This window comes from Oncorhynchus clarkii, chromosome 17, assembly GCF_045791955.1.
Source record: "Oncorhynchus clarkii lewisi isolate Uvic-CL-2024 chromosome 17, UVic_Ocla_1.0, whole genome shotgun sequence".
NCBI classification, from domain to species: Eukaryota; Metazoa; Chordata; class Actinopteri; order Salmoniformes; family Salmonidae; genus Oncorhynchus; species Oncorhynchus clarkii.
The window spans coordinates 21,271,033-21,294,987 of NC_092163.1; the positions used below are offsets into that span (position 1 = coordinate 21,271,033).

The following is a 23,955-nucleotide window of genomic DNA, read 5'->3' on the forward strand; positions in this document are numbered from 1 at the left end:
ATGAGAGAGAGACAGGTCGTTATTGCATTAGACTAGTTAACTGTAAACTGACAAGGTGAAAATCTGTCATTCTGCCCCTAACCCACTGTTCCTAGGCCGTTATTGAAAATAAGAACGTGCTCTTAACTGACTTGCCTAGTTAAATAAAGATTAAATGAAGGTATAAAAAAATCGGTGTCCAAAAATACAGATTTCCCGATTGTTATGAAAACTTGAAATCGGCCCTAATTAATCGGCCATTCCGATTAATCGGTCGACCTCTAATAAGTAGTGCTCAACTTTGGCAGGATCTCACCGGAGCTGAGTACCGGCACCTCACACTGCTTGAGCTCCTGTTCGTCTTATTGAATATTAGCTGAAAAAAATGAGTACCGGCACCTATTTCAGTCCAAGTTAAGCACGGTGTATAAGAAATTATTCAAGTACTAGCCAAGCGTGGTGAAGGGTACACAAATAGATTTGACATTTAAATGTAGTTAAAGAAGTGGTGTGGTGGTAACTTACTTTAAAACTGTCTTCTTACTCTTAACAGTAATATAGAAAAATATTGGTGTGTCAGTTGTGATTGGGGTATAGTGAAGACATTATCAGGGCAGTTTATTTTCCCTTAAATATTCACCAGAAACAATCATTTCACAGCTATTTTTTTTTAAACAATCCTTCGGGGGGGTCATGCCCCCGGACCCCCCCCCCCCCCCAGATGGGTGTTGACCCTGGCCCCCTCCAATTTCGAACAAAAAGTTACGCCCTTGCCTTCAGGACAAGTATTTGGAAACACCCCACCATCCATCAGACCTACAATGGTAATGGTACAATAGCAAAAAAAACTAAAATGAGTCTTATTGGACAAGTCCAGGTAATCCCGTTTCAATCTGTTTTCTTCCGTTTGGTGCATAATGAACATGAGTCTGTCTCAAGCTCGAGCCAGTTCTAAAGGTTTGAGTCTAAGCATTAGCATAGAGAAATGTTGGTAAAAATAAGACACTTTCTATCCAGGGTATGTCTTTTTTATTAGTTAAACCTAAATGCAGTGAAAAGTTGGTTCAGGTATTTTTGGTGACAGAGGAAATACATACATACCATCATTAGCACTCAGAAACAATGTATTAGCATATAAAATAATTCATAGTAAGTGCTATTCTTAGTGCTAAAATGTTCATATTCATATCATAGCCTTTTCTATTTTTACATTTATTGGCCAAAGGTCTTTGTTTGTTTTATAGAGGAATGATCCTAATATGAGTGCAGCATAGACTAGCCAGCAATTGACGGTCAAAGCATTAGTGCATTAGCCAACCAATAAGTCAGAGTAAACTAATCATTCCTTCATTGCAGTGTTGCTCCATCTGTCTCACTGCTCTGGTGCACATTCATTGTGTGTGCTTTATTTGTGTTTAGTTGTCAGTGGGACCTAAAGAGAGAAGTTATGGCTGTCACCATCTTCATCTTGTCTGTCACACTCTGGCTCTGCCTCCTGTGAAGTCTTACTCTTTCTCCATGACCGTTGCCCCTAAAAAACAACAGCATGGATCATCGCCCTTGACCAACAAATCGCACTGTATATTTGAACGGCCTGTGTTTGGCCTCTGGGTTCTTACCTGTTGTGAGCCTGTTGCGGATGCCTTCATATCGCTATTTCTAAAGCAGAAGAAAAGGCGGATGAGAAAAAACTCGCATAGTAGCTGTCTAAAAATGAGAAAGTATTCATTTGAAATATTACTCGTTCAATTGCATCCCATCATCATTTAATCAGTCTCAAATGAATCAAACGTTAAGACGCCATATGTATTGCATATTCAAACAGTACTTTACGTGTAAGATTCATTTCGCCTATCAATGTCAAAGCTTTCCCTACAGGAGTCCTCTGTGGGTTCTTTCATCCTTCTGAACCTGAAAAGAAATGGAGATGTTGAAACAGTGGTTAGCCTAGAATAATTTGTATCATAGTCATTTTGGGGGATAAGGGGGTCATAATTGCAATTATGGCTAGTGGCAAGGGCTAGATTCATTATCATAAGTAATTTCTTGCTAATCTTAACTTAATGCTAATAACACACACTAAGCAAACATGAATGAGCTACTCACTTGATAACGGTGAACGTCACCATCGCCACCAATCCCAGCAGACTCAGGCCGAACAGGACGCCCAAGACGATGACTATGACCTGGTCAGAGGCAGGGTCGGCTGACTCCTCCTCCATCACATGCTCCAGCCCCGCCCCAAACACCTTCTCTAGCTCTGCCTTCACCGTGCCCGCCTCGCTCTGCAGCTTGCTGTGGGCAACATCAGAGAACGGCCATTAAATCAAATTGTATTTGTCACATAAACATGGTTAGCAGATGTTAATGCTAGTGTAGCGCAAAATGCTTGTGCTTCTAGTTCCGACAATGCAGTAATAACCAACGAGTAATCTAACCTAACAATTCCACAACTACCATATACACATAAGTGTAAAGGGATGAAGAATATGTACATAAAAATATATGAATGAGTGATGGTAGAGAACGGCATAGGCAAGATGCAGTAGATGGTATCGAGTACAGTATATACATATGAGATGAGTAATGTAGGGTGGCATTGTTTTAAGTGGCTAGTAATACATTTTTACATACATTTTTACATTATTAAAGTGGCTGGAGTTGAGTCAGTATGTTGGCAGCAGCCATTCACTGTTAGTGGTGGCTGTTTAACAGTCTGATGGCCTTGAGATAGAAGCTGTTTTTCAGTCTCTCGGTCCCTGCACCTGTACTGACCTCGCCTTCTGGGTGATAGCGGCGTGAACAGGCAGTGGCTTGGGTGGTTGTTGCCCTTGATGATCTTTATGGCCTTCCTGTGACATTGGGTGGTGTAGGTGTCCTGAAGGGCAGGTAGTTTGACTCCGGTGATGCGTTGTGCAGACCTCACTACCCTCTGGAGAGGCTTACGGTTGTGGACGGAGCAGTTGCCGTACCAGGAGGTGATACAGCCCGACAGGATGCTCTCGATTGTGCATCTGTAAAGGTTTGAGTGCTTTTGGTGACAAGACACATTTATTCAGCCTCCTGAGGTTGAAGAGGTGCTGCTGTGCCTTCTTCACCACGCTGTCTGTGTGGGTGGACCAATTCAGTTTGTCCGTGATGTGTACGCCGAGGAACTTAAAACTTACTACCCTCTCCACTTCTGTCCTGTCGATGTGGATAGGGGGTGCTCCCTCTGCTGTTTCCTGAAGTCCACGATCATCTCCTTAGTTTTGTTGACATTGAGTGTGAGGTTATTTTCCTGACACCACTCTCCGAGGGCCCTCACCTCCTCCCTGTAGGCCATCTCGTCGTTGTTGGTAATCAAGCCTACCACTGTAGTGTCATCCGCAAACTTGATGATTGAGTTGGAGGCGTGCATGGCCATGCAGTTGTGGGTGAACAGAGAGTACAGGAGAGGGCTCATAACGCACCCTTGTGGGGCCCCAGTGTTGAGGATCAGCGGGGTGGAGATGTTGTTACCTACCCTCACCACCTGGGGGCGACCCATCAGGAAGTCCAGTACCCAGTTGCACAGGGCGGGGTCGAGACCCAGGGCCTCAAGCTTGATGATGAGTTTGGAGGGTACTATGGAGTTAAATGCTGAGCTGTAGTCGATGAACAGCATTGTCACATAGGTATTCCTCTTGTCCAGATGGGTTAGGGCTGTGTGATGCGATTGCGTTGTCTGTGGACCTATTTGGGCGGTAAGCAAATTGGAGTGGGTCTAGGGTGTCAGGTAGGGTGGAGGTGATATGGTCCTTGACTAGTCTCTCAAAGCACTTAATGATGACGGAAGTGAGTGCTACGGGGCGGTAGTCGTTTAGCTCAGTTACCTTAGCTTTCTTGGGAACAGGGACAATGGTGGCCCTCTTGAAGCATGTGGGAACAGCAGACTGGGATAAGGATTGATTGAATATGTCCGTAAACACACCAGCCAGCTGGTCTGCGCATTAGGGGCTTATTCTCAAGAATGCAACGTCACATTGCAGATTTTTCCGATTAGATTTGTATCGTGTAGAACAGACATGGATGTTCATCGTGCTGAATAGAAAATTGTGGAAGCAATGTTGCGTCCAGTCATTGTATGTCTATGTCAACTACTAAAGAATGTTCCACAAAAATTCCCTTAATGAGACCAACCCCAGACTCGCCATCCTCAAAGTTAAACTTTAACCAACAACGGCTTTGATTTTCTCATTATAGGATGGCCTACTTTGTTGTGGATGAAGTGATTTTCAACAACACATTGATCTTACCTTTTGACGTCTTTGGCAGGGATGACTTCCCCGCTGTTCACGGCAATGAAGCTGACGTACGTCCTGGCGGCGCTCCCAGATTCCCGGGACGCAACAGCTCCTCTGCTGGTGCTGGAAATCTCTATCACCTTCACGGTCCAGCCCAGAACTCGCCCTAAAGACCTAAGAGAGACCGAGAACGAGAGGCATATGAAAAAGACCGAGGAAGAGAGAGTGTTGAAAGTGGGCTAAAGGTCCCGTCTAACAGCCCCACACTTTTGTGTGGTTCATATTGTGTGGTACAAAAACTTTATCAGTTATAATATCTTACTCTTCCATCTCAGGGACCTTCTTCTCCACAACATTGGTGGCCTGGTTGAGGGAGATGACTACGACATCATTACTGGCACTTCCCTGCACGTCCACCTGGGGGCAGAATAGAGCAGCATACTGTAACTACTGTTGCAAGTGTGTTAAGTCATGTGTGTTACCATATGTACAGTACACTGTTGTCACCACTCACCTCCACCCTGGTTGTAGCATGGAGTCCTTTAGGATCTGTGGCCTTCACCAGGACGGTGGTTGTCTTTCCTTCTAATCCCACCGCTGACACCACGTACACCTGGCCTGTGGAACGGTCCACGTCGAAAGACGAGCTGGACTCTGTCAGACTGTAGTCCAGACGACCGCTGTCACCACTGTCTGGGTCTGTGGCCTGGGGAGAGGGACGAAGAGTGGGGGGTCAGGATGGAGGAGCTGGATGAGAACTTATGTCAACTTTGACATGGCACCAGGGATGTAGTGGTTATCCCGCTGTTCACTTTTGCATCCCTTACCTGAACTTGGACCACAGGGTATTTGTATGGGGCAATGCTGAAGATCTTGGCTTCATAAGTCTCTTCCTTGAACTCTGGGGCCTCGTTCACATCTTCCACCTGTACCCTGACCTGAGAGGAAGAGTGAGGGAAGAGAGTGAGAGACGAAAGATTACTTGTGATCCGAAATCTGTTCCCCCATATGATGAGATATTTTCATCTAAGCAACACCTCTAAAACGTCCTCTAAATCTGGTCGCCAGGTACCAGGATGAGTCATACCATTGCGACGGCAGAGGTAGGGGGAGTCCTGGAGTCCACTGCCTCCACCTCCAGGATGTACCACTCCTCAGTCTCTTTGTCCAGTGGCTCTTTGGTGGTGATGGCTCCTAGGGCATCGACGGAGAACAGGTCCATGTGCGTGTTCAGGAAATAATTAACCACAAACACGGGGCTCCCTGGTGATGCCTTCACTATCCCCACGGGTCTCCCTTTTGGTTCGTTCTCCGGAACGTTGAAGTTGTAGGAGGAGTTCTCAAAGGCCACGTCCACTCCAAGGCTGACAGTCATCAGGAAGACCTGGACATTGGCTATGAGGCGAAAAGAGAGAACACACACAGATGTAGTATCCATCATTATTCAGACTAACATATGAAATAATACACTCTAACCCAACGTTACAAAAACACACGTCCAATTGCAATGCTCAATCCCTGACCTGTGGAGTTCAGAGGAGGCATCCCGCTGTCCTTTGCCATTGCAGTGAGTTCAAGCAGTGTGTCCTCCATGACATCCGAAAGGTCAGAGACCACAGTCACCTCTCCTGTGCTACCATTCAGGGCCAAGCGAGAGGAGGCGCCTGAGGAGAAACTAGATAGCCAGAGGAGGAGCATTTGACGCATAACTCAGTGTAGGAACAGACGCATTTCTTCAACATTGTTAAGGATCCATTTAGGCCGATTTTATTCCTTAATTTGGACTTGAAACTCATCTCTACAGTATCGGCTCCACGACTGGGAGTAGAAAGTACAACAGAGGTGTGTGTGAGTTTTGACAGCAGTGCATGGCTAACCTGTAGGTGATGAGTGCGTTCAGGTCCATGTCCTTGTCTGTGGCAGACAGGGTCAACAGCACGTCCCCCACTTTGGTGTCCTTCACCAGGATGCTCTTCGTGTACGTACTGGCACTGAACACCGGCGTGTTGTCATTAACATCTGTCACGCTCACTCTGATGCTGGTCATGTTCTGGTGAAGCGGGGTTGGAATGGTTCAAACCAACTGTGTGTAAGAAGGCAGGCTGCACAGAACTTTGATATTGTGTGTTATGGTATTGTGGTGTATAGTGTTATGATATGGTACTGCTATGGTAATGTCGTACTGATTTCAGGGTGAAGGGACCCTATAAATTAGGCCACTGTTTGTATATAGTACCTGTCTCTGTGGTGTCCCCTTGTCAGTGGCCACAATGACCAGCTCATAGATGTCCTTGGTCTCCCGATCCAGAGGACCCACAACCAGTAGCATCCCATCCTTCAGCACAAGACACACTAGTGTAAATACGCAGTGTTACCCTAACAACATTGCTCATGATTAAGTGAGTATGAGAAGCCGTGAGAAGAAACATGGTTTGCCAATGATGAGGTCATCAAAAGCGTCTGCTTTTTTGTGTGTGTTTGGTCATTTCTTAATCAAAATGATTGACACCTCAGTAAACGAACCTGGTACCCTAGATCCAAATTCTCATCTAACAAAATGTATTATGTAAAGAAGGTTCACCAGGAGCTTCATTATTTGGTTGGACTCACCTCCCTGAAGCGAAATGGCGTGGCAGATGAGGAGATGGAGATGGTGACTTCTCCGTTGGAGCCGAGATCTGAGTCTGTGGCAAGGATACGGTACACCTCTCCTGGAGACTTGTCAGAGTACTCCCCCTCAGGGAAAGGGATGGGGTCTGGAAGAGTAGGGAACTGGGGTGTGTTGTCATTGTAGTCCAGAACGGTGATGTTGAGCTGGGCTGTGGCGTTCAGGCCATCTTTGTCCACCGCCACCACCTGAACACAGTGAGAGGGTTACGATTTTTAACACTTGACTAGTTGACAAACCTTAGCATGTATTTTTTTTTTTCCCCACTTTCGTGGTATCCAATTGTTGTAGTAGCTACTATCTTGTCTCATCGCTACAACTCCCGTACGGGCTCGGGAGAGACGAAGGTTGAAAGTCATGCGTCCTCCGATACACACAAACCAACCAAGCCGCACTGCTTCTTAACACAGCGCACATCCAACCCGGAAGCCAGCCGCACCAATGCGCCGGAGGAAACACTGTGCACCTGGCCACCTTGGTTAGCGTACACTGCGCCCGGCTCACCACAGGAGTCGCTGGTGCGCGATGAGACAAGGACACCTCTACCGACCAAGCCCTCCCTAACCCGGGTGACGCTAGGCCAATTGTGCGTCGCCCCACAGACCTCCCGGTCGCGGCCGGTTACGACAGAGCCTGGGCGCGAACCCAGGGACTCTGATGGCACAGCTGGCGCTGCAGTACAGCGCCCTTACCCACTGCGCCACCCGGGAGGCCCTTAGCATGTCATTTTGTTGAAATTGTTGAGGGTTAGGGTTAGGGTCCAAAGTGTAACGTTGTTGACCGTCATGGTCTCGCTGAGCATCTTAAGTAAAATTATCAGCCTGCTTTTGCCTATCCACGTTGTACATTTTTATCACCTATATGACTTAACAACATGAGCAAAGACAATGTTCACTTTGGTGTCCAGGTGGGGTTGAGGTCCGGGTGATAGGAAGAGATAGATTGTCCCCCAGTTGCGTCCTTGCCCATCGTTAAGATATGAAAACGTTTCCCCACTCTACATAGATTACATTTATGGAAGTAGACCCAACTGTTATTGGGGCCTATATTTGTGTGTAGACCTTATGAGAAATGCAGATGAAGCACATGTCGGTTGACATGATGTAGTATACCTGTAAAACATAGTTATCCTTTGTCTCTCTGTCCAAGGTGACGTCATTCTTCAGGGAAACAACACCTTGTTTATTTATGTTGAAAGTGTCACTGGTAAATATGAAGTCACCATTCGAGAATCCACCCTAAAAGGAAGAGATTATGGTGTCAGTTTATCATTCCAAAATGAGTCATTAATGTTTTAGTGGGATGGTTGTATTGAAATATTTTCAGATTGTTGATATCGTCATGAAATACACCATTTATATATTGTCATCGATATACAGTACCAGTCAAAAGTTTGGACACACCTACTCATGCTAGGGTTTGCTAAGCAAAAAATGTTTAAACAAATCTAAATCTATTTGAGATTCTTCAAAGTAGCCACCCTTTGCCTTGATTACAGCTTTGCACACTCTTGGCATTCTGTCAACCAGCTTCATGAGGTAGTCACCTGGAATGCATTTTAATTAACAGGTGTGCCTTGTTAATTTGTGGAATCTATTTCCTTCCTAATGCGTTTGAGACAATCAGTTGTGTTGTGACAAGGTAGGGGTGGTATACAGAAGATGACCCTATTTGGTAAAAGACCATGTCAATATTATGGCAAGAACAGCTCAAATAAGAAAAGAGAAACTACAGTCCATCATTACTTTAAGACATGAAGGTCAGTCAATCCGGAAAAGAACTTTGAAAGTTTCTTCAAGTGCAGTCTCAAAACCATCAAACGCTATGATGAAACTCTCTCATCAGGACCGCCACAGGAAAGCAAGACCGAGTTACCTCTGCTGCAGAGGACAAATTCATTAGAGTTACCAGACTCAGATTGCAGCCCAAATAAATGCTTCACAGAGTTCAAGTAACAAACACATCTCAACATCAACTGTTCAGAGGAGACTGCGTGTATCAGGCCTTCATTGTCAAATTGCTGCAAAGAAACCACTACTAAAGGACACCAATGGTCCAAGAAACATGAGCAATGGACATTAGACCGGTGGAAATCTGTCATTTGATTTGATCCAAATTTGAGATTTTTGGTTCCAACCACCGTGTCTTTGTGAGATGCAGCGGAGGGGAACGGATAATCTCTGCATGTGTGGATCCCACTTTGGAGCATGGAGGAGGAGGTGTGATGGTGCTTTCCTGCTGACAGTGTCTGTGATTTATTTAGAATTCAAGGCACAAGTGTGCCACAGCATTCTGTAGCGATATGCCATCCCATCTGGTTTGTGCTTAGTGGGATTATTATTTGTTTTTCAACAGGACAATGACCCAACACACCTCCAGGCTGTGTTAGGGCTATTTGACCAAGAAGGAGAGTGATGGAGTGCCTCATCAGATAACCTGGCCTCCACAATCACCTGACCTCAACCCATTTTTTTTTTTTAATTGAACCTTTATTTAACTAGGCAAGTCAGTTAAGAACAAAGTATTATTTACAATTACAGCCTAGGAACAGTGGGTTAACTGCCTTGTTCAGGGGCAGAACGACAGATTTTTACCTTGTCGGCTCGGGGATTCAATCTTGCAACCTTTCGGTTACTAGTCCAACGCTCTAACCACTAGGCTACCTGCCACCCTGTGAGATGGCTTGGGATGAGTTGGACAGCAGATCGAAGGAAAAGCAGCCAACAAGTGCTCAGCACATGTGGGAACTCCTTCAAGACTGTTGGAAAAGCATTCCAGGTGAAGCTGGTTGAGAGAATGCCAAGAATGTGCAAAGCTGTCATCAAGGGAAAGGGTGGCTACTTTGAAGAATCTCAAATATAAAATATATTTTGATTTGTTTAACACTTTTTTGGTTCCTACATGATTCCATACGTGTAATTTCATCGTTTTGATGCCTTCACTATTATTATACAATGCAGAAAATAGTAAAAATAAAGAAAAACCCTTGAATGAGCAGGTGTGTAAAAATTTTTGACTGGTACTGTATATATTGTCATTGATTATATATAGTAGTTGATATATCGTCATTGTTATACTGTAATCGATATACCGTAGTCAATATTTTTCATAACGTGCAGATATATCACTGATCTCAATGTAGATGGTAATGTTATAGATTGTTTATATCATAACAAAATATAATCGATCTCATGATGATAATGACAGTCTCATTTCTCTGACCTCATCCTCATCGGTGACCTCCAGGGTCACGATAGCCGCCCCGCTGGCCAGGTTCTCAGAGACGGCGACATCGTAACGCTCTGCGCTAAACTGAGGCGGGTTGTTGTTCACATCTTTCACCCTCACCACCACTGAACCATTCCCAATGAGGGACGGGGTCCCCCCATCTGCAGCCTGTACCATTAGGTTGTACACCTTCACTGCTCCATAGTCCAAGGCCTGCGCCAGCCGCAGTTCCCCAGTGGACGGGTCCAGCTGGAAGAACGCCACGGTCGAGGGAGGGTCTTGCAGAAATATACTATAGGTCACTGCACCGTTTGTGCCTTCGTCAAGGTCCACCGCTTCTAGTGTGACCAGTGTCGTTCCCACAGACTCTGTTTCTAAGACCTCAACCTCATATTCCGTCTTGGAGAAACTTGGAACATTGTCGTTGATGTCAGATACTTGAATGAGCAGAGTGGCGGTTGCGGAGAGAGCTGGACGACCTTGGTCCTGAGCCACCACCTCCAGGGTGAACTCTGCTTTGGTCTCTCTGTCCAGCGCCCCAGCCAGGGACACCATCCCTATTTTGGGATCGATAGCGAACTTCCCCTCGCCTCCCCGGAGGGCATAGCGGAGCTCCCTGTTGAAGCCGTTGTCCGCGTCCGTGGCGGTCATGGCAGTGAGGTTGGCCCCTACCTCCGTATCCTCAGGGACCAGTTGTGTCACAGAGCTGGCGTCAAACACGGGGCTGTTGTCATTGATGTCAATCACTTCCACCACAACGGTTGCCTCATCGCTGCTTGTGCCATCCGAGATTGAGATCTGGACTGAGTAGTTATTTTGGGTCTCATAGTTCAGTTTGACCTTGGAGGTGAAAACGCCTTTGGAGTCGATGGCAAACTTGTCGGCGTCTGTCAGGACCTGAAGCGTCACGGGAACTACTGTAGTTACTGCTAGGAATGTCACCTGTATATGGGGTGACAAAAATGTTATAGGATCGATCTGGTTGTTTTTTTCAGATGAAGTAGAATTTAGTGGTTCTGGGTAAGTTCACCTTGACAATCACCGTCCCTGGATCCGTCTCTTCCTCTATCCTCCCACGGTAAGTGTTCAAGAGGAACTGGGGGTTGGAATCTCCAGGTGCCTGGATCTCCACTAGCACCGAGGAGGAACGGGATATTACGCCACCTACAGGACAGGAGAGGAGAACAGTCACTTTGGGCTGCAATTTCTTTGGGAACTTTTAACCAAATCTCCAGCTGTTGACCGACTAGCCTCCTGTAGATATACACTATTCCTCTCATATTATTTTAGTCTACAGTGTATATATACTATGGTTACTAGACTATGGTATGTGTGCTTGAGTTGCTTGTGTTCTTTCACATATCTCAACTTTACGCTCAGATGAATTCTGCACTACATTGCGCTTCACAAAATAGTTTACATGACACTACCTTCAAGTTCTCTATACAGAGACTGTACCTAGACTCACCATCTCTTGCTGCCACATAGAGAGGGAACTGAAGGACCTTGTTCTCCTCCAGAGGAATGTTTTTTTCCAGTTTTATCTCGCCTGTGTTTTCGTCGATGGAGAAATATCCTTCCAGGTTCCCAAACTCTATTGAGTACTTGACCTGTCCATTAGCACCAGCATCCAGATCGGCTGCTTCAACCTACCAATCACATGGTGTGGTGACCAAAGCAATACCATTGTTTTCTTTTTACAATCGTGTTACTATGGCTATCATGTATTTCCCACATTATAAATGGCTCTGACAAAACACTTTAACAAACACAGTGACGAATTGAGGTTCAAGGTTAGAAGCCATCTCACCTGGGTAACCAACATCCCCACTGTTTGGTTCTTGAAGACCTTGCCCTCGTACCTGGAGCTCTTAAATTGAGGACTGTTGTCATTCTCATCCAGGAGGGTGACGTTCACATCAGCCAACACAACGTGGTTAGGCAGGTCATTTTCCCGTGCTTCAATCTTCATATTGGATGTAGGGAAGACATGGGAAGGTGTTCAACAGCATACCAACTGACGTGTGCACTCCCCATTGGGACAGATTTCTTGATAAGACATGTTTTATTAGATGGTACAGGGCACTGCCAAGTGCCATTAGACCTGGAGTTTGCACCTTTTTAGACATATTTACAGGTTCCTTGCTGATTTGTTAGCTATTGTGATTATGTCAGCTGCTAAATGGATAAAAGTTGTAGGTCTGAGTACTGTTATGTTTCAGAGTGTCTGACCTGAAAGAGGAAGTTTCCAACAGTCTCCCTGTCCAGGTCAGCTGAACTCTTCACTATGACAGTTCCATCCAAGAGTATAGAGAAAGGTACAGACTCCGGAAGGATCTGCAACGTTCCCACAAATCCACCCTGAGACAAAGACAAAATGGTTTCATGTCCAATTTGGGGGGGGGGTGAAGTTTTAAAATGAAAAAATAAAATGAAGCGTGACAAATGATTTGGCTCATGTAGAAACAGACACAACTCAAGATACCAAGGTGTAAACTGTTTTGATATATGCATTTATTGACATCGCTTCCTAACTCGAGTAGTGAAATACATCTCTTTTTGTGTAAATCCATCACCCATTTTGTTTTTTATGCCACTGTACCTACCTTGTCCAGGTCAGTGATTGTGACTCTGAAAACAACTGTGTCTTTTTGAGAGTTCTCCAATATTGCGACAGAGTAGCTAGCTTTGTCAAACTCTGGAGCGTTGTCATTGACGTCCTCGATTGTAACAGACACCAAAGCGTCAGCGGACTTTAGGCTGTCATCCTGCTGAGATGCCTGGAAGGAAGTGATAGATGTTGATATTTGACATCCATAACTTGGGATGTATACAACGGTCACCAGCCCTCCTGATGCCCATACCATGTTAACTGTCTTAATGCACTTGTGATTGTGAATAAATCTACAGTGAGAATGAACTGAGAGAAGTACGGTTTTACTTATTTAGAGTAATCGTAAAACTCTAGAATGCTATAGCTACAATTCCCAATACCTTGATATTGACAGTGACTGTGGATATCTCCTCTCTGTCCAGCCCAGTCACCACAGAGATGACTCCACTGTTTGTGTCGATGTTGAAGTTACTGAGATACTTGCTTGGCGATACTGAGGTAAAGTCACACAACAACATTCCACCACAATGTGAACAGAACCTCATACATACATTTTCATGCAAATATGATATTCTGATGGTTTCCATATGCAAAGATACATTTGGTCATGGAGTGTATGTGGACACTTGCTCGACGAACATCTCATTACAAAATCATGGGCATTAATATAACCACCTTCTGGGAAGGCTTTCCACTAGATGTTGGAACATTGCTGCGCGGACATGCTTCCATTCAGCCACGAGCATTAGTGAGGTTGGGCCTGGCTCGCAGTCTGCGTTTTCAATTCAACCCAAAAGTGTTCAATGGGGTTGAAGTCAGGGCTCTGTGCAGACCAGTCAAGTTCTTCCACACCGATATCGACAAACCATTTCTGTATGGACCTCACTTTGTGCACAGGAGCATTGTCATGCTGAAACAGGAAAGGGCCTTCCCCAAATTGTTGCCACAAAGTTGGAAGCACAGAATCGTCTAAAATGTAATTGTATGCTGTAGCGTTAAGATTTCCCTTCACTGGAACTAAGGGGCCTAGCCCAAACAATGAAAGACCGCCTCAGACCATTTCTTATCCACCAAACTTTACAGTTGGCACTATGCATTGAGGCAGGTAGCGTTGTCCTGGCATCCGCCAAACCCAGATTTGTCCGCCGGACTGCCCAATGGTGAAGCGTGATTCATTCCAGAGAATGAGTTTCCACTGCTCCAGAGTGCAATGGCGGTGAGCATTACACCACTCCAACCGACGCTTGGCATTGTGCATGGTGATCTTAGGCTTGGCCATGGAAACCCATTTCATGAAGCTCCCAACGAACAGTTACTGTGCTGATGTTGCTTTCAGAGGCAGTTTGGAACTCGGTAGGGAGTGTTGAAATCGATAGATGATTTTTACGTGTTTCAGTACTCGGCAATCCAATTCTGTGAGCTTGTGTGGCCTACCACTTTGCGCCTGAGCCGTTGTTGCTCCTAGATGTTTCCACTTCACAATAACAGCACTTACAGTTGACCGGGGCAGCTCTACAGTAGCAGGGCAGAAACTGGACGAACTGTCTTGTTGGAAAGGTGGCATCATATGAGGGTGCCACATTTTAAGCCACTGATCTATTCAGTAAGGCCATTCTACTGGCAATATTTGTCTATGGAGATTGCATGGCTGTGTGCTTGAGTTTATACACCTGTCAGCGACGGGTATGGCTGAAATAGGCAAATCGACCAATTTGAATGGGTGTCAACATACTTTTGTATATATAGTGTACTTGTTTAATATCAACATCAAAAAATCCTAAGACTGATGGGAGTTGTAGTTCAAGCCTGTGGTAAAAGCCTCAGATTACCTGAACTGATGCTGTAGACTATAGCCACATTAATGCCAGTGTCTCCATCTTGTGCTTTTATGCCCTCTGGCTGGATGGTGAGGAAAGGCCCTGTCTAAAGAGGAGATGATGTATTAAATAGACATCACAACCATAGAAACACAGTGGCTTTAAGGATACATATATGACATTTTGTAGTCTGATGGGTATGATAACACTCACTTGTTCTTCCTGTATGGTAGCCTGGTAAAGGCTGTGATTGAAATAGGGATTCAGATTATCAAAGTCCGTAATCTCAAGAACAACGTCTGCTGTGTCGAAGAGATCACCATTATCCTAAAAGGAAGGATCCCAGAAGCATTATTAATAGATAAACATAGATATCAATTTCTGGACCAATGTGGTAGGGTGTGATATGGTGAGATCACCTACCCGCGCCTCAACTGTGAATTTGTAGTTTTGGGCGACGTTGTAGTTCAGAGGTCTCTTCTGCAGTACAGCCCCATCGTTGCGGACCTCAAATTCAGCGGGTGCTGGGTCCTTAAATAAGGTGGAAGACCAAAGTCATTGTGGAACAGTATCAGAGGAAGAATCAGATAAATCTGTTCAGTCATAATTTCCATTCGGTTATCCAATATCTGCTATAGATTATAGACCTACATTGTAGCTGTATATATTTTTGTAAGACAGTTGTATGGACAGTTTAGACTAGCTGTTTACTTTGGTGAATGTGACATATTGATCACTTCGCTGTGACTAATTTATGTGACCAAAAGGATTCGAACCCAGATCTCCTGTCCATCCCTCTAAGCTAAGGGAGCAAATGTAGCTCAGGTGTGGTCACAGAACCACTGCTGTTACACTTATTAAAAAGTATAGACCAGGACCTGAATGTATCAGGCGTCTCAGAGTAGGACTGCTGATCTAGGATCAGGTCTCCCTTCTTATTTATTATTATCTAAAAGACTAAACTGATCCTATATCAGCACTCCTGCTCTGGGACTCTTGGTGAATGCGGGCCCATGTGTGACTCACCAATATGCGGTATGTAATTCTGTTGTTGTTTATGCTGATATCGGCATCCACTGCGTTCACTCTGATCACCTCAGTATTCACTGTCTGAATCTGGAGAGACAAAACACATGGTGGTTAACCACGTAAACAACCCGTAGGGGCTCATTGTATTGCAAGGTGTAAGACAGGAAGGAGTATTATGTTTTTGCCAACTCATCTTCTGTAGACTGATGTAGCCTTACCTCAGATATCGTTTTCGTGTACACCTTTTGCTCAAATATTGGAGCGTTGTCATTTAGGTCGGTGACGATAAGTTTTCGTTTATTTTCGAGCTGAAGAGATAATAACAGTTTTATGTCAACAAAATGCACTTCTCATACATTACAATATATTGTTACAATCCATCATACATACTAACCATTGTAACATTAGTTTATAATCTTTCAATTTTACTTACCGCGCCATTCACACACACAACAGAATACCAAAGTTGACCGCCAGTCTACAAGAGAGAGAGGGGGGATAATTGTAAAGTTCAAAACCCTTTGCAGCATGTTCATCAGGAATTAGCCTTCGCCTATTTTGTCAATAAAAAAGCGAACACCTAAAGTGAACCGTCTTGACCATGAATGACGTTGTATAGCTCTGATCCAGAGCGCTACTGCGCATTCCTCTACTGTAGGAGTTTAGCAGAGGCACGCGCACCAACACCCTGGACCAGAGCTAGACGTTGTAGAGCCACCATAACCATCTCACCTGTGTTAACAGATCTGCATCCAGCGCCATCTTGGTACGGACTGTTGCATTTGTACTCCCAGGGGTGTAAACTAACTCGAGAAAATTGATGTGTTCTAGAAAGGCATATGCCTCAAGCCTCACGGTATTACCCACGGGGATCTCGTTGAGGACTTCCACTTCCCCTGTTGTAGCGTCAGGGGGAGGCAAATATTCATTAGGGTGATGTATAGTACCAGCAATTTCTATTGAATGTTGTTGAATGTTTCCCCCCATTAGTCAATATATTGTAACAAAGGTTGTTACAAAAAAGACTGAACCCATTCTATAAATCTCATTTTCTCCCCTCATCCAGGCATCTTTCTTTTCCTGTGTAATCGTTTATTAACAGAAATACCAGTAAGACAAACTGGTTTGGTGACTCATGAACAAATATAATACTTGAATGGATATGGCATGGATGACTGCAATGAATGACTGCATTGATTACCCTCATATTCCTCATCCACAGTTCCCAGTGTTAGGTCTGACCCTTCAGCACAGTTCACTGATGTACCTAGAAATAAACATTAGGGCAAACATGGTATTGTTTACGTGGATCTTTAGCATCATGAAATAGCAAATGACAATCTAATCAGGATTCTGGTGAATTCTATTTGAGTTGTGTCAATATCTCCTGTTTTGCATGTTAATTTGCCATTAATACGTGTCGCCTATCAGTTTGCAAACAATGTAAAAAAATATATATTTAAAAAATCATTCTTAATAAAGCCTGCATACAAAAATGGTCTCTTTTTTTTTTTTTTTTAATAAGGCAGCTCCATATTGCAGGTGTTTCAGCCTAGCTCAGTGCTTTCTGTGGTGGTGGAGCAGCCAGCGGAAAATATGAATCGTAGGGGTTGGTAATGTTCTCTAGTTACGCCATGATTGGCTCAGTGTTCTGTCACTCATGGGGACACTATATCCCTGCAAAATCTACGGGGAGACGCTGCCCTACCAAGATTGACATGCTAAAATCACCACTGTAATTAGGTAACAACAATCTATGCGTCATGGTCTAATGGCAACACTCTCGGATCCAGCCACATATAAGCCGCTCCCTACTGGTTCATTCCCCGCATTTACCCTCCCTACTGTTACTCCAACTTGCCTGTCTCCCCCCCTGTTTACTAATGTCTAAATTAAGTGTCAAAAATACATAATAATAATCTAATAAATAGCTTATATGTGTAAAATAATATAAGAGCATATATTTAGCAAAATACAAAGGCAAATCAATTACCGATTAAACGTTTCTAATTGATCTTAACCATTTTCTATTAATCTACTGTATACAGTATTCCCCAAACCATGTACCGTATTGATATCATACCAATCTTCAAAATGTAGCCACAAACAAACTTTACTCACTGATGGGGATGCCCATGACATCATGAACACATAGAGAGCCTGAGAGGAGTAACATCCACATAAAACGTATAGACCCCATATTGGATGGTGATTGTCCCTACTTTTCTACCCCCTGCTACAGTACCGTCCACAGCACCTGCTTGACCGACTGATTTCCTGAATAAAGGGAATATTGAAATGGCCACTTTATTTACCCTACAATGTATTTATGACTTGCCATTAAGTGTTACTGCCTGACTACAGGGATATAAACAGGTCCAAGGGGCACTGACAACACCATGGAATGTGTTGCGCATTCATTGTAACAGCCACATACAGATGTAGGATCTTAATTTGAGCCAATTTGCTACAGCAGGAAAATAATCCAACAGCAACAGGAAAGTTGAATTATGATGTGGATTAATTAAGGGATTTTTTTTAGGGGTTGATAAAATTTTTGTCAGGGCAAATAAATTCTGAAATCAATGTCCAAATTACAAACTTTAGAAGCCAAATACACTTCAAGTTTGCATTCCCTGCTGTGCAGGATATTTATCAGCAACAAAAGAGTGATCAAATTAAGATCCTACATCGGTAGGGCACTACGTTATAGTATGAAGTCTAAGTTTCATTTCCTTGTAAGAGGAAAGGGAGTGCTTTATAGTTTTAAACTTCTTCGGGATCGGTGTCCTGTCCACAGGACGGTTGAGCTAACGTAGGCTAATGCGTTTAGACAGAGATATCTGATATTGGCAGAAAGCTTAGCTATTACAGTGAAATAATACCATGCTATTGTTTGATGAGAGTGCACAATTTTTAACATTAAAAATTATGAATAAACAAATTAGGCACATTTGGGCAGTCTTGATACAATATGTTAAACAGAAATGCAATGGTTCATTTGATCAGTCTAAAACGTTGCATATTCACTGCTGCCATCTAGTGGCCAAAATCTAAATTGTACCTGGGTTGGAATAATACATTATGGCCTTTCTATTGCATTTCAAAGATGATGGTACAACAAAAATACAAAAGAAGGGTTTTTTTTTCTTTGTATTATCTTTTACCAGATCTATTGTGTTATTATCCTACATTCCTTTCACATTTCCACAAACTTCAAAGTGTTTCCTTTCCAATGGTACCAAGAATATGCATATCTTTGCTTCAGGACCTGAGCTACAGGCAGTTAGATTTGGGTATGTCATTTTAGGCGAAAATTGAAAGAAAGGGGCGGATCCTTATTAAGAGTGTCAGTGAGTGTGGTTTCAGCCTTCCCGCCACCAACATATCAATGCCAAAAATCATATAAATTGATCTGGATTAAAGTTTATCCAAAATGGACTCCTAAGCTTGACAGCTCCATGGTAACATGGTGTGTCAATGAAGACTTCCTGTAACTGGTACATTGCCTGTCAAACACACCTCAGCCTTATCACTAAGTTTACCGATATTGAGATAATGGTCAGACCCATACCTAGGATTTGAATGGAGGTTGAACTGTATGTCTGTCTCGGAAAATATCTAGTGCATTTCAATTCATGCTGCAGGGAAATAATGCTTTAATACCCTCACCTCAGATTAAATGGCCAGTTGGCTGTTGCTGTACACATTTCTAGTCCTGTTTGTGGTGACATTAAACTATATATTCAATAAAAACTGAGTGGGAGATGAGGTTATTATGAAACAATGTGATTTGAGAAATCGAGACTGACCATCTTATGATACTGTAAACCGTCTATAAATAGACCATCTTTGACTGTAATCAGTGAACTTTGACCTAAATCACAGCTGGTGTGAGACACACAAAGATACACAGTAGTTCTAAACTACTGCTTGAGAAAAAGGGATTTCAATTGATATGAGAATAAATGTGTGAATCTATTTAAATGAATGTAAACGGGTAATTTTCTACAATATACATTGTAATTTGATGATTTTGAATAAAACACACATTTGGAATATGAGAAACTTTAATAAATGCATTGGAACAGAAACCAAGTTAAAGAAGCTAATTCTCTCTTTCTCTTCATTAATCCTGTTCTAGGGGTATATATCTGCCAATAGCCTCCCACACCTGGGAACTATAACACAAGCATAATCAATGAACTACAGTATATTCTGATTGGTCAATCTCAGTGCAATCTTAAAGTGAATAGAGAATAAAGAGTGGGAAATAGATGGGTTGATTTAATGTATGCTTTCTTTGATTGCTAATTCACAAATGTTGACTTATTCCCTTTTATCAACAGTTTATGATTTATAACAAATTCACATTCTGAATGAACGCTTCATAATGAGTCTACTTTGACAGTTTATACCAGTTTATACCAGATGCCCGCTTGTAAAACCACTTTACTCATCTCTTTCTACTTTCACAAACGTTTTAACTATAAGGTGTGGTATCGGTCGTACTTTTTCCCGCTTTTTATCGGAAACAATGTACTGTACTCAGTCTGTGTCGCTGAAACGTTACAGATTGCGAGACAGAAATGTAAAGGTGATTTCCCATTGAGACGACATATGCAGCGTTTACCGTGACTGCGCAGTCGCCACTGAATTTTTTATTAAAAATATATTTTTTTACCCCCTTTTCTCCCCAATTTCGTGGTATCCAATTGTTTAGTAGCTACTATCTTGTCTCATCGCTACAACTCCCGTACGGGCTCGGGAGAGACGAAGGTTGAAAGTCATGCGTCCTCCGATACACAACCCAACCAGGCCGCACTGCTTCTTAACACAGCGCCATCCAACCCGGAAGCCAGCCGAACCAATGTGTCGGAGGAAACACCGTCCACCTGGCAACCTTGGTTAGCGCGCACTGCACCTGGCCCGCCACAGGAGTCGCTGGTGCACGATGAGACAAGGATCTCCCTACCGGCCAAACCCTCCCTAACCCGGACGACACTAGGCCAATTGTGCATCACCCCACGGACCTCCCGGTCGCGGCCGGTTACGACAGAGCCTGGGCGCGAACCCAGAGTCTCTGGTGGTACAGCAGGCGCTGTCGCCACTGAAATTTGCCTTAATATTTCTATAACGCTGTAATGTTGAACATCCGCAATACGAATTGAATAGAGCCCTTAGTCAGTTGAATCTAAACAAGAAGCTGCTTAACCAATTAGAACAGAGCTGTTACAACACTGTGGGAAATGATTAACTATTGGCCTTGGTTTTACAGAAAATCAATTATGTACAGTTGCATTAGTGAAAGATAATTATGATTATTAAAGGGCAATCTGCAGTTCTGTATTCTGTTCCAAACCTGGACCAGGCTCTGTATTCTGTTCCAAACCTGGAACAGGTTCTGTATTATGTTCCAAACCTGGAACAGGTTCTGTGTTCTGTTCCAAACCAGGTAACTGGGCTGTATTGTAGTTTTCTCTAGAAGTATAGAGGTTGATTATAATCTTTCAGAAATCTACACATATAAAAAAGTGATTGTATGTTGAAATAAATGATTTTTAATTAAAAAAATACTTTATTCTAAATAATTGTTTAAAAAGTGACTTAGGGTTAGGGTCACTGCTGTAGGTACAGTGTAACAATAATGAGTACTTACAATAGTGTTGCACTGTAAACCTACTTATAGGAGCACTGTAATAAATGTTGTCCACAGTTATTTCCCGAGTCGTCCTGTAAAATGAACCCTTTTGACTCTCTTTGGCCCAGTCTACAGAATGACACAACATCGCCTCTCCCGCCGAGGCTTATGGGAGTCTCTGCTCTCGGGGATACTGACAGACACATGATTTATTTTGCTCTCACGAAGCATTAAGTCATGTGGCATGTCAATCACAGACTCCCTTGATGGTGTTGGCCTGGGACTCACAACAGAGGGCCTCTTGTTGTTGACCCAGTCAGGTTGGCTGACAGCTGGTTGACAAATGGTGGTGTGGCTTCGAGCTGGAGTCTCTTGCCGCTTGACTGCTTTGACAAACATAATGGTTCTGGGGTACCCAGCTTGCCTTAGCAGCTCCTCCAGTTCCAGATTACGGATGAGCCTGACCAAACCCTTACTGATCCGATAGGTGTTCTGGCGATCAAAGGTCCTCATATCCTCGTGTTGGGTCACATAGACTTTATCCAACACCAAGCCGGGGTGAAGACTGATGATGATACGGTCCATATTGCTGTCATCATGGTGTCTTTTGTAGTTCTGCCTAACGTATGGTGGCAGGTCACTTGCCCCTGGGGTATTCAGGTTGCCCACCTCATAGTATGGAAAGTTCTGGTTGGGGAGCAGTTGATAACAGTTACACTCGAGTCGGTTATCGAAGTGATGGAAGCCGAACTCCTTCCTTTTGGGGTTGTACAGTGCCAGCAGGTCACCATTGTTGTCGAATATGACGTAGTTATGGGAGAACCAGTGGAGCAGGTAAAGCCCATGCCTGGGCCAAGGCCTACCAAAGCCAGACGAGTTGAGGTGTCCAATTTCATTTAATGTTTTAATGTTAGCCATCGTTACACCTGAAGAGATTGGAGGAAAGAGAGAGAGGAAAACAAAATGTTTACCCTACAACTACATGACATGCCTGTCATACACAATATAGCTACACTACATGACAAAAAGTATGTGGACACCTGCTCGTCGAACATCTCATTCCAATTTCATGGGTATTAAATATGGAGTAGGTCCCACCCTTATTGTACTGATGTTATTTCCAGATGCAGTTTGGAACTCGGTAGTGAGTGTTGCAACCGAGGACAGATGATTTTTACGCGCTTCAGCACTCGGCGTTCCCGTTCTGTGAGCTTGTGTGGCCTACCACTTCTCATTTGAGCCGTTTTTGGTCCTAGAAGTTTCCACTTCACAATAACAGCACTTACAGTTGACCGGGGCAGCTCTAGCAGGGCAGAAAGTTGATGAACTGACTTGTTGGAAAGGTGGCATCATATGACGGTGCCACGTTGAACGTCACTGAGCTTCAGTAAGGCCATTGTTTGTCTATGGAGAAGGCATGGCGGTGTGCTCGATTTTACACACTTGTCAGCAGCGGGTTTGCAGGCGAAAACCTGAGGAAAATCCAACCAGGAAGTGCTGTTATTCTGGAACCTCTCTTTTCCATTGCAAGCCTATCCTCCATTTAAAGCGATATCAACCAGATTCCTTTCTCTATGGCTTCCACATGGTGTGAACAGTATTTAGACATATTTTCTGGCTTTTATTCTGAAAAATGAGCGAGAATGATCACATTGTGTCTGTGGATAGCTAGGTGTCCCCAGATTTGTGTATGCGCGAGCGCCTGGAGCGCCTTTAGTGCTCCATCTCTCCTATTGAAAAGGCTACCATCCGGTTGAAATATGTTCGATTATTTATTGTAAAAACAACCTGAGGATTGATTATAAAAAACGTTTGACATGTTTCTACGAACTTTATGGATACTATTTGGAATTTTCTTCTGCCCGTCATGAACTGCACAAGCCTGTGGATTACTAAACAAAACGCGCCAACCAAATGGAGGTTTTTGGATATAAAAATAATCTTTATCGAACAAAAAAAACATTTATTGTGTAACTGGGAGTCTCGTGAGTACAAACATACAAAAATCATCAAAGGTAAGGGATTAATTTGATTGGTCACGAAAGTCAGAAAAGCAATCTACTTTTCTGCTAGCTGTTTAATGTTTTGTCTGCTGAGAGAGCTGTCCTCACATAATCGCATGGTTTGCTTTCACCGTAAATCCTTTTTGAAATCTGACACGCCGGGTGGATTAATATTCAAACACTCAAAAATATTTTGTCAATTTTTTACAATTATTATTAGTACTGGCTGATACTGTAATTCACAAACTATACAATAATAGGTGTTTGATGTTACAGTTACGATGCCAAATGGAGAAAACAACCTGTGATACCTGTTACTATGTTGCCATGAACGCACACACACACACACACACACATACTTGCCCTGTACCTTATTTATGAAGTAGATCTGTTCTTGCTGCTTTCTTGCTGTGCGTATGCTGTGTCCTAGTGAGTGTTTTATGGGTATTATCCTGGTAGGGATTGGGCTGGGAGGCTGAAATTTAGGAAATGAAACCGAAAGTACCACATTTTTTGCATGTCAACATTAGACTGATTTTGAAACTGTACAAAAATTAACATACTGTTCATGTTCTACTTAGTTTGTCAAAGGTTTACAAAGGCCATACTATATTTTGAATTTTCATTATATAACACTACATTTTATCAACCTCAAGTAGCTTTCAACGATGATTGGTGTGTGTGTGTGTGTGTGTGTGTGTATGGATGGGT

The 23,955-nt window shown here is 43.5% G+C and overlaps 2 protein-coding genes across 4 annotated transcripts; both read right to left on the reverse strand.

Annotated features, from left to right (window-relative positions):
* Positions 1-985: 985 nt before the first annotated feature.
* LOC139369639 (protocadherin Fat 4) lies at positions 986-16,495 on the reverse strand. The gene is made up of 28 exons (XM_071108903.1): positions 16,333-16,495; positions 16,034-16,078; positions 15,819-15,908; positions 15,598-15,687; positions 14,995-15,102; positions 14,785-14,898; positions 14,584-14,677; positions 13,135-13,247; positions 12,747-12,920; positions 12,373-12,501; positions 11,951-12,106; positions 11,609-11,789; positions 11,171-11,304; positions 10,135-11,082; positions 8,025-8,150; positions 6,855-7,100; positions 6,481-6,579; positions 6,122-6,294; positions 5,768-5,919; positions 5,332-5,639; positions 5,072-5,182; positions 4,759-4,950; positions 4,567-4,661; positions 4,257-4,418; positions 2,086-2,274; positions 1,813-1,890; positions 1,599-1,638; positions 986-1,510 (listed from the first exon to the last, which is right to left on the reverse strand). The coding sequence occupies exons 1-28, from the start codon at positions 16,360-16,362 to the stop codon at positions 1,412-1,414; spliced, it is 4,476 nt and encodes a 1,491-aa protein (XP_070965004.1). The 5' UTR covers positions 16,363-16,495; the 3' UTR covers positions 986-1,411.
* A 3,157-nt stretch (positions 16,496-19,652) lies between these two features.
* Positions 19,653-23,736, reverse strand: LOC139369641 (uncharacterized). Of its 3 annotated transcripts, XM_071108904.1 has the most exons (3): positions 23,615-23,735; positions 22,528-22,713; positions 19,659-22,167 (listed from the first exon to the last, which is right to left on the reverse strand). In XM_071108904.1, the coding sequence occupies exons 2-3, from the start codon at positions 22,592-22,594 to the stop codon at positions 21,371-21,373; spliced, it is 864 nt and encodes a 287-aa protein (XP_070965005.1). In that variant the 5' UTR covers positions 22,595-22,713; positions 23,615-23,735; the 3' UTR covers positions 19,659-21,370. The 3 variants fall into 3 exon arrangements, with proteins under 3 accessions (XP_070965006.1, XP_070965005.1, XP_070965007.1); XM_071108905.1 differs by lacking the exon at positions 22,528-22,713 and having other exon boundaries at positions 19,653-22,167; positions 23,615-23,736; XM_071108906.1 differs by lacking the exons at positions 22,528-22,713; positions 23,615-23,735 and adding an exon at positions 22,282-22,292.
* Between the last annotated feature and the right edge of the window lie 219 nt (positions 23,737-23,955).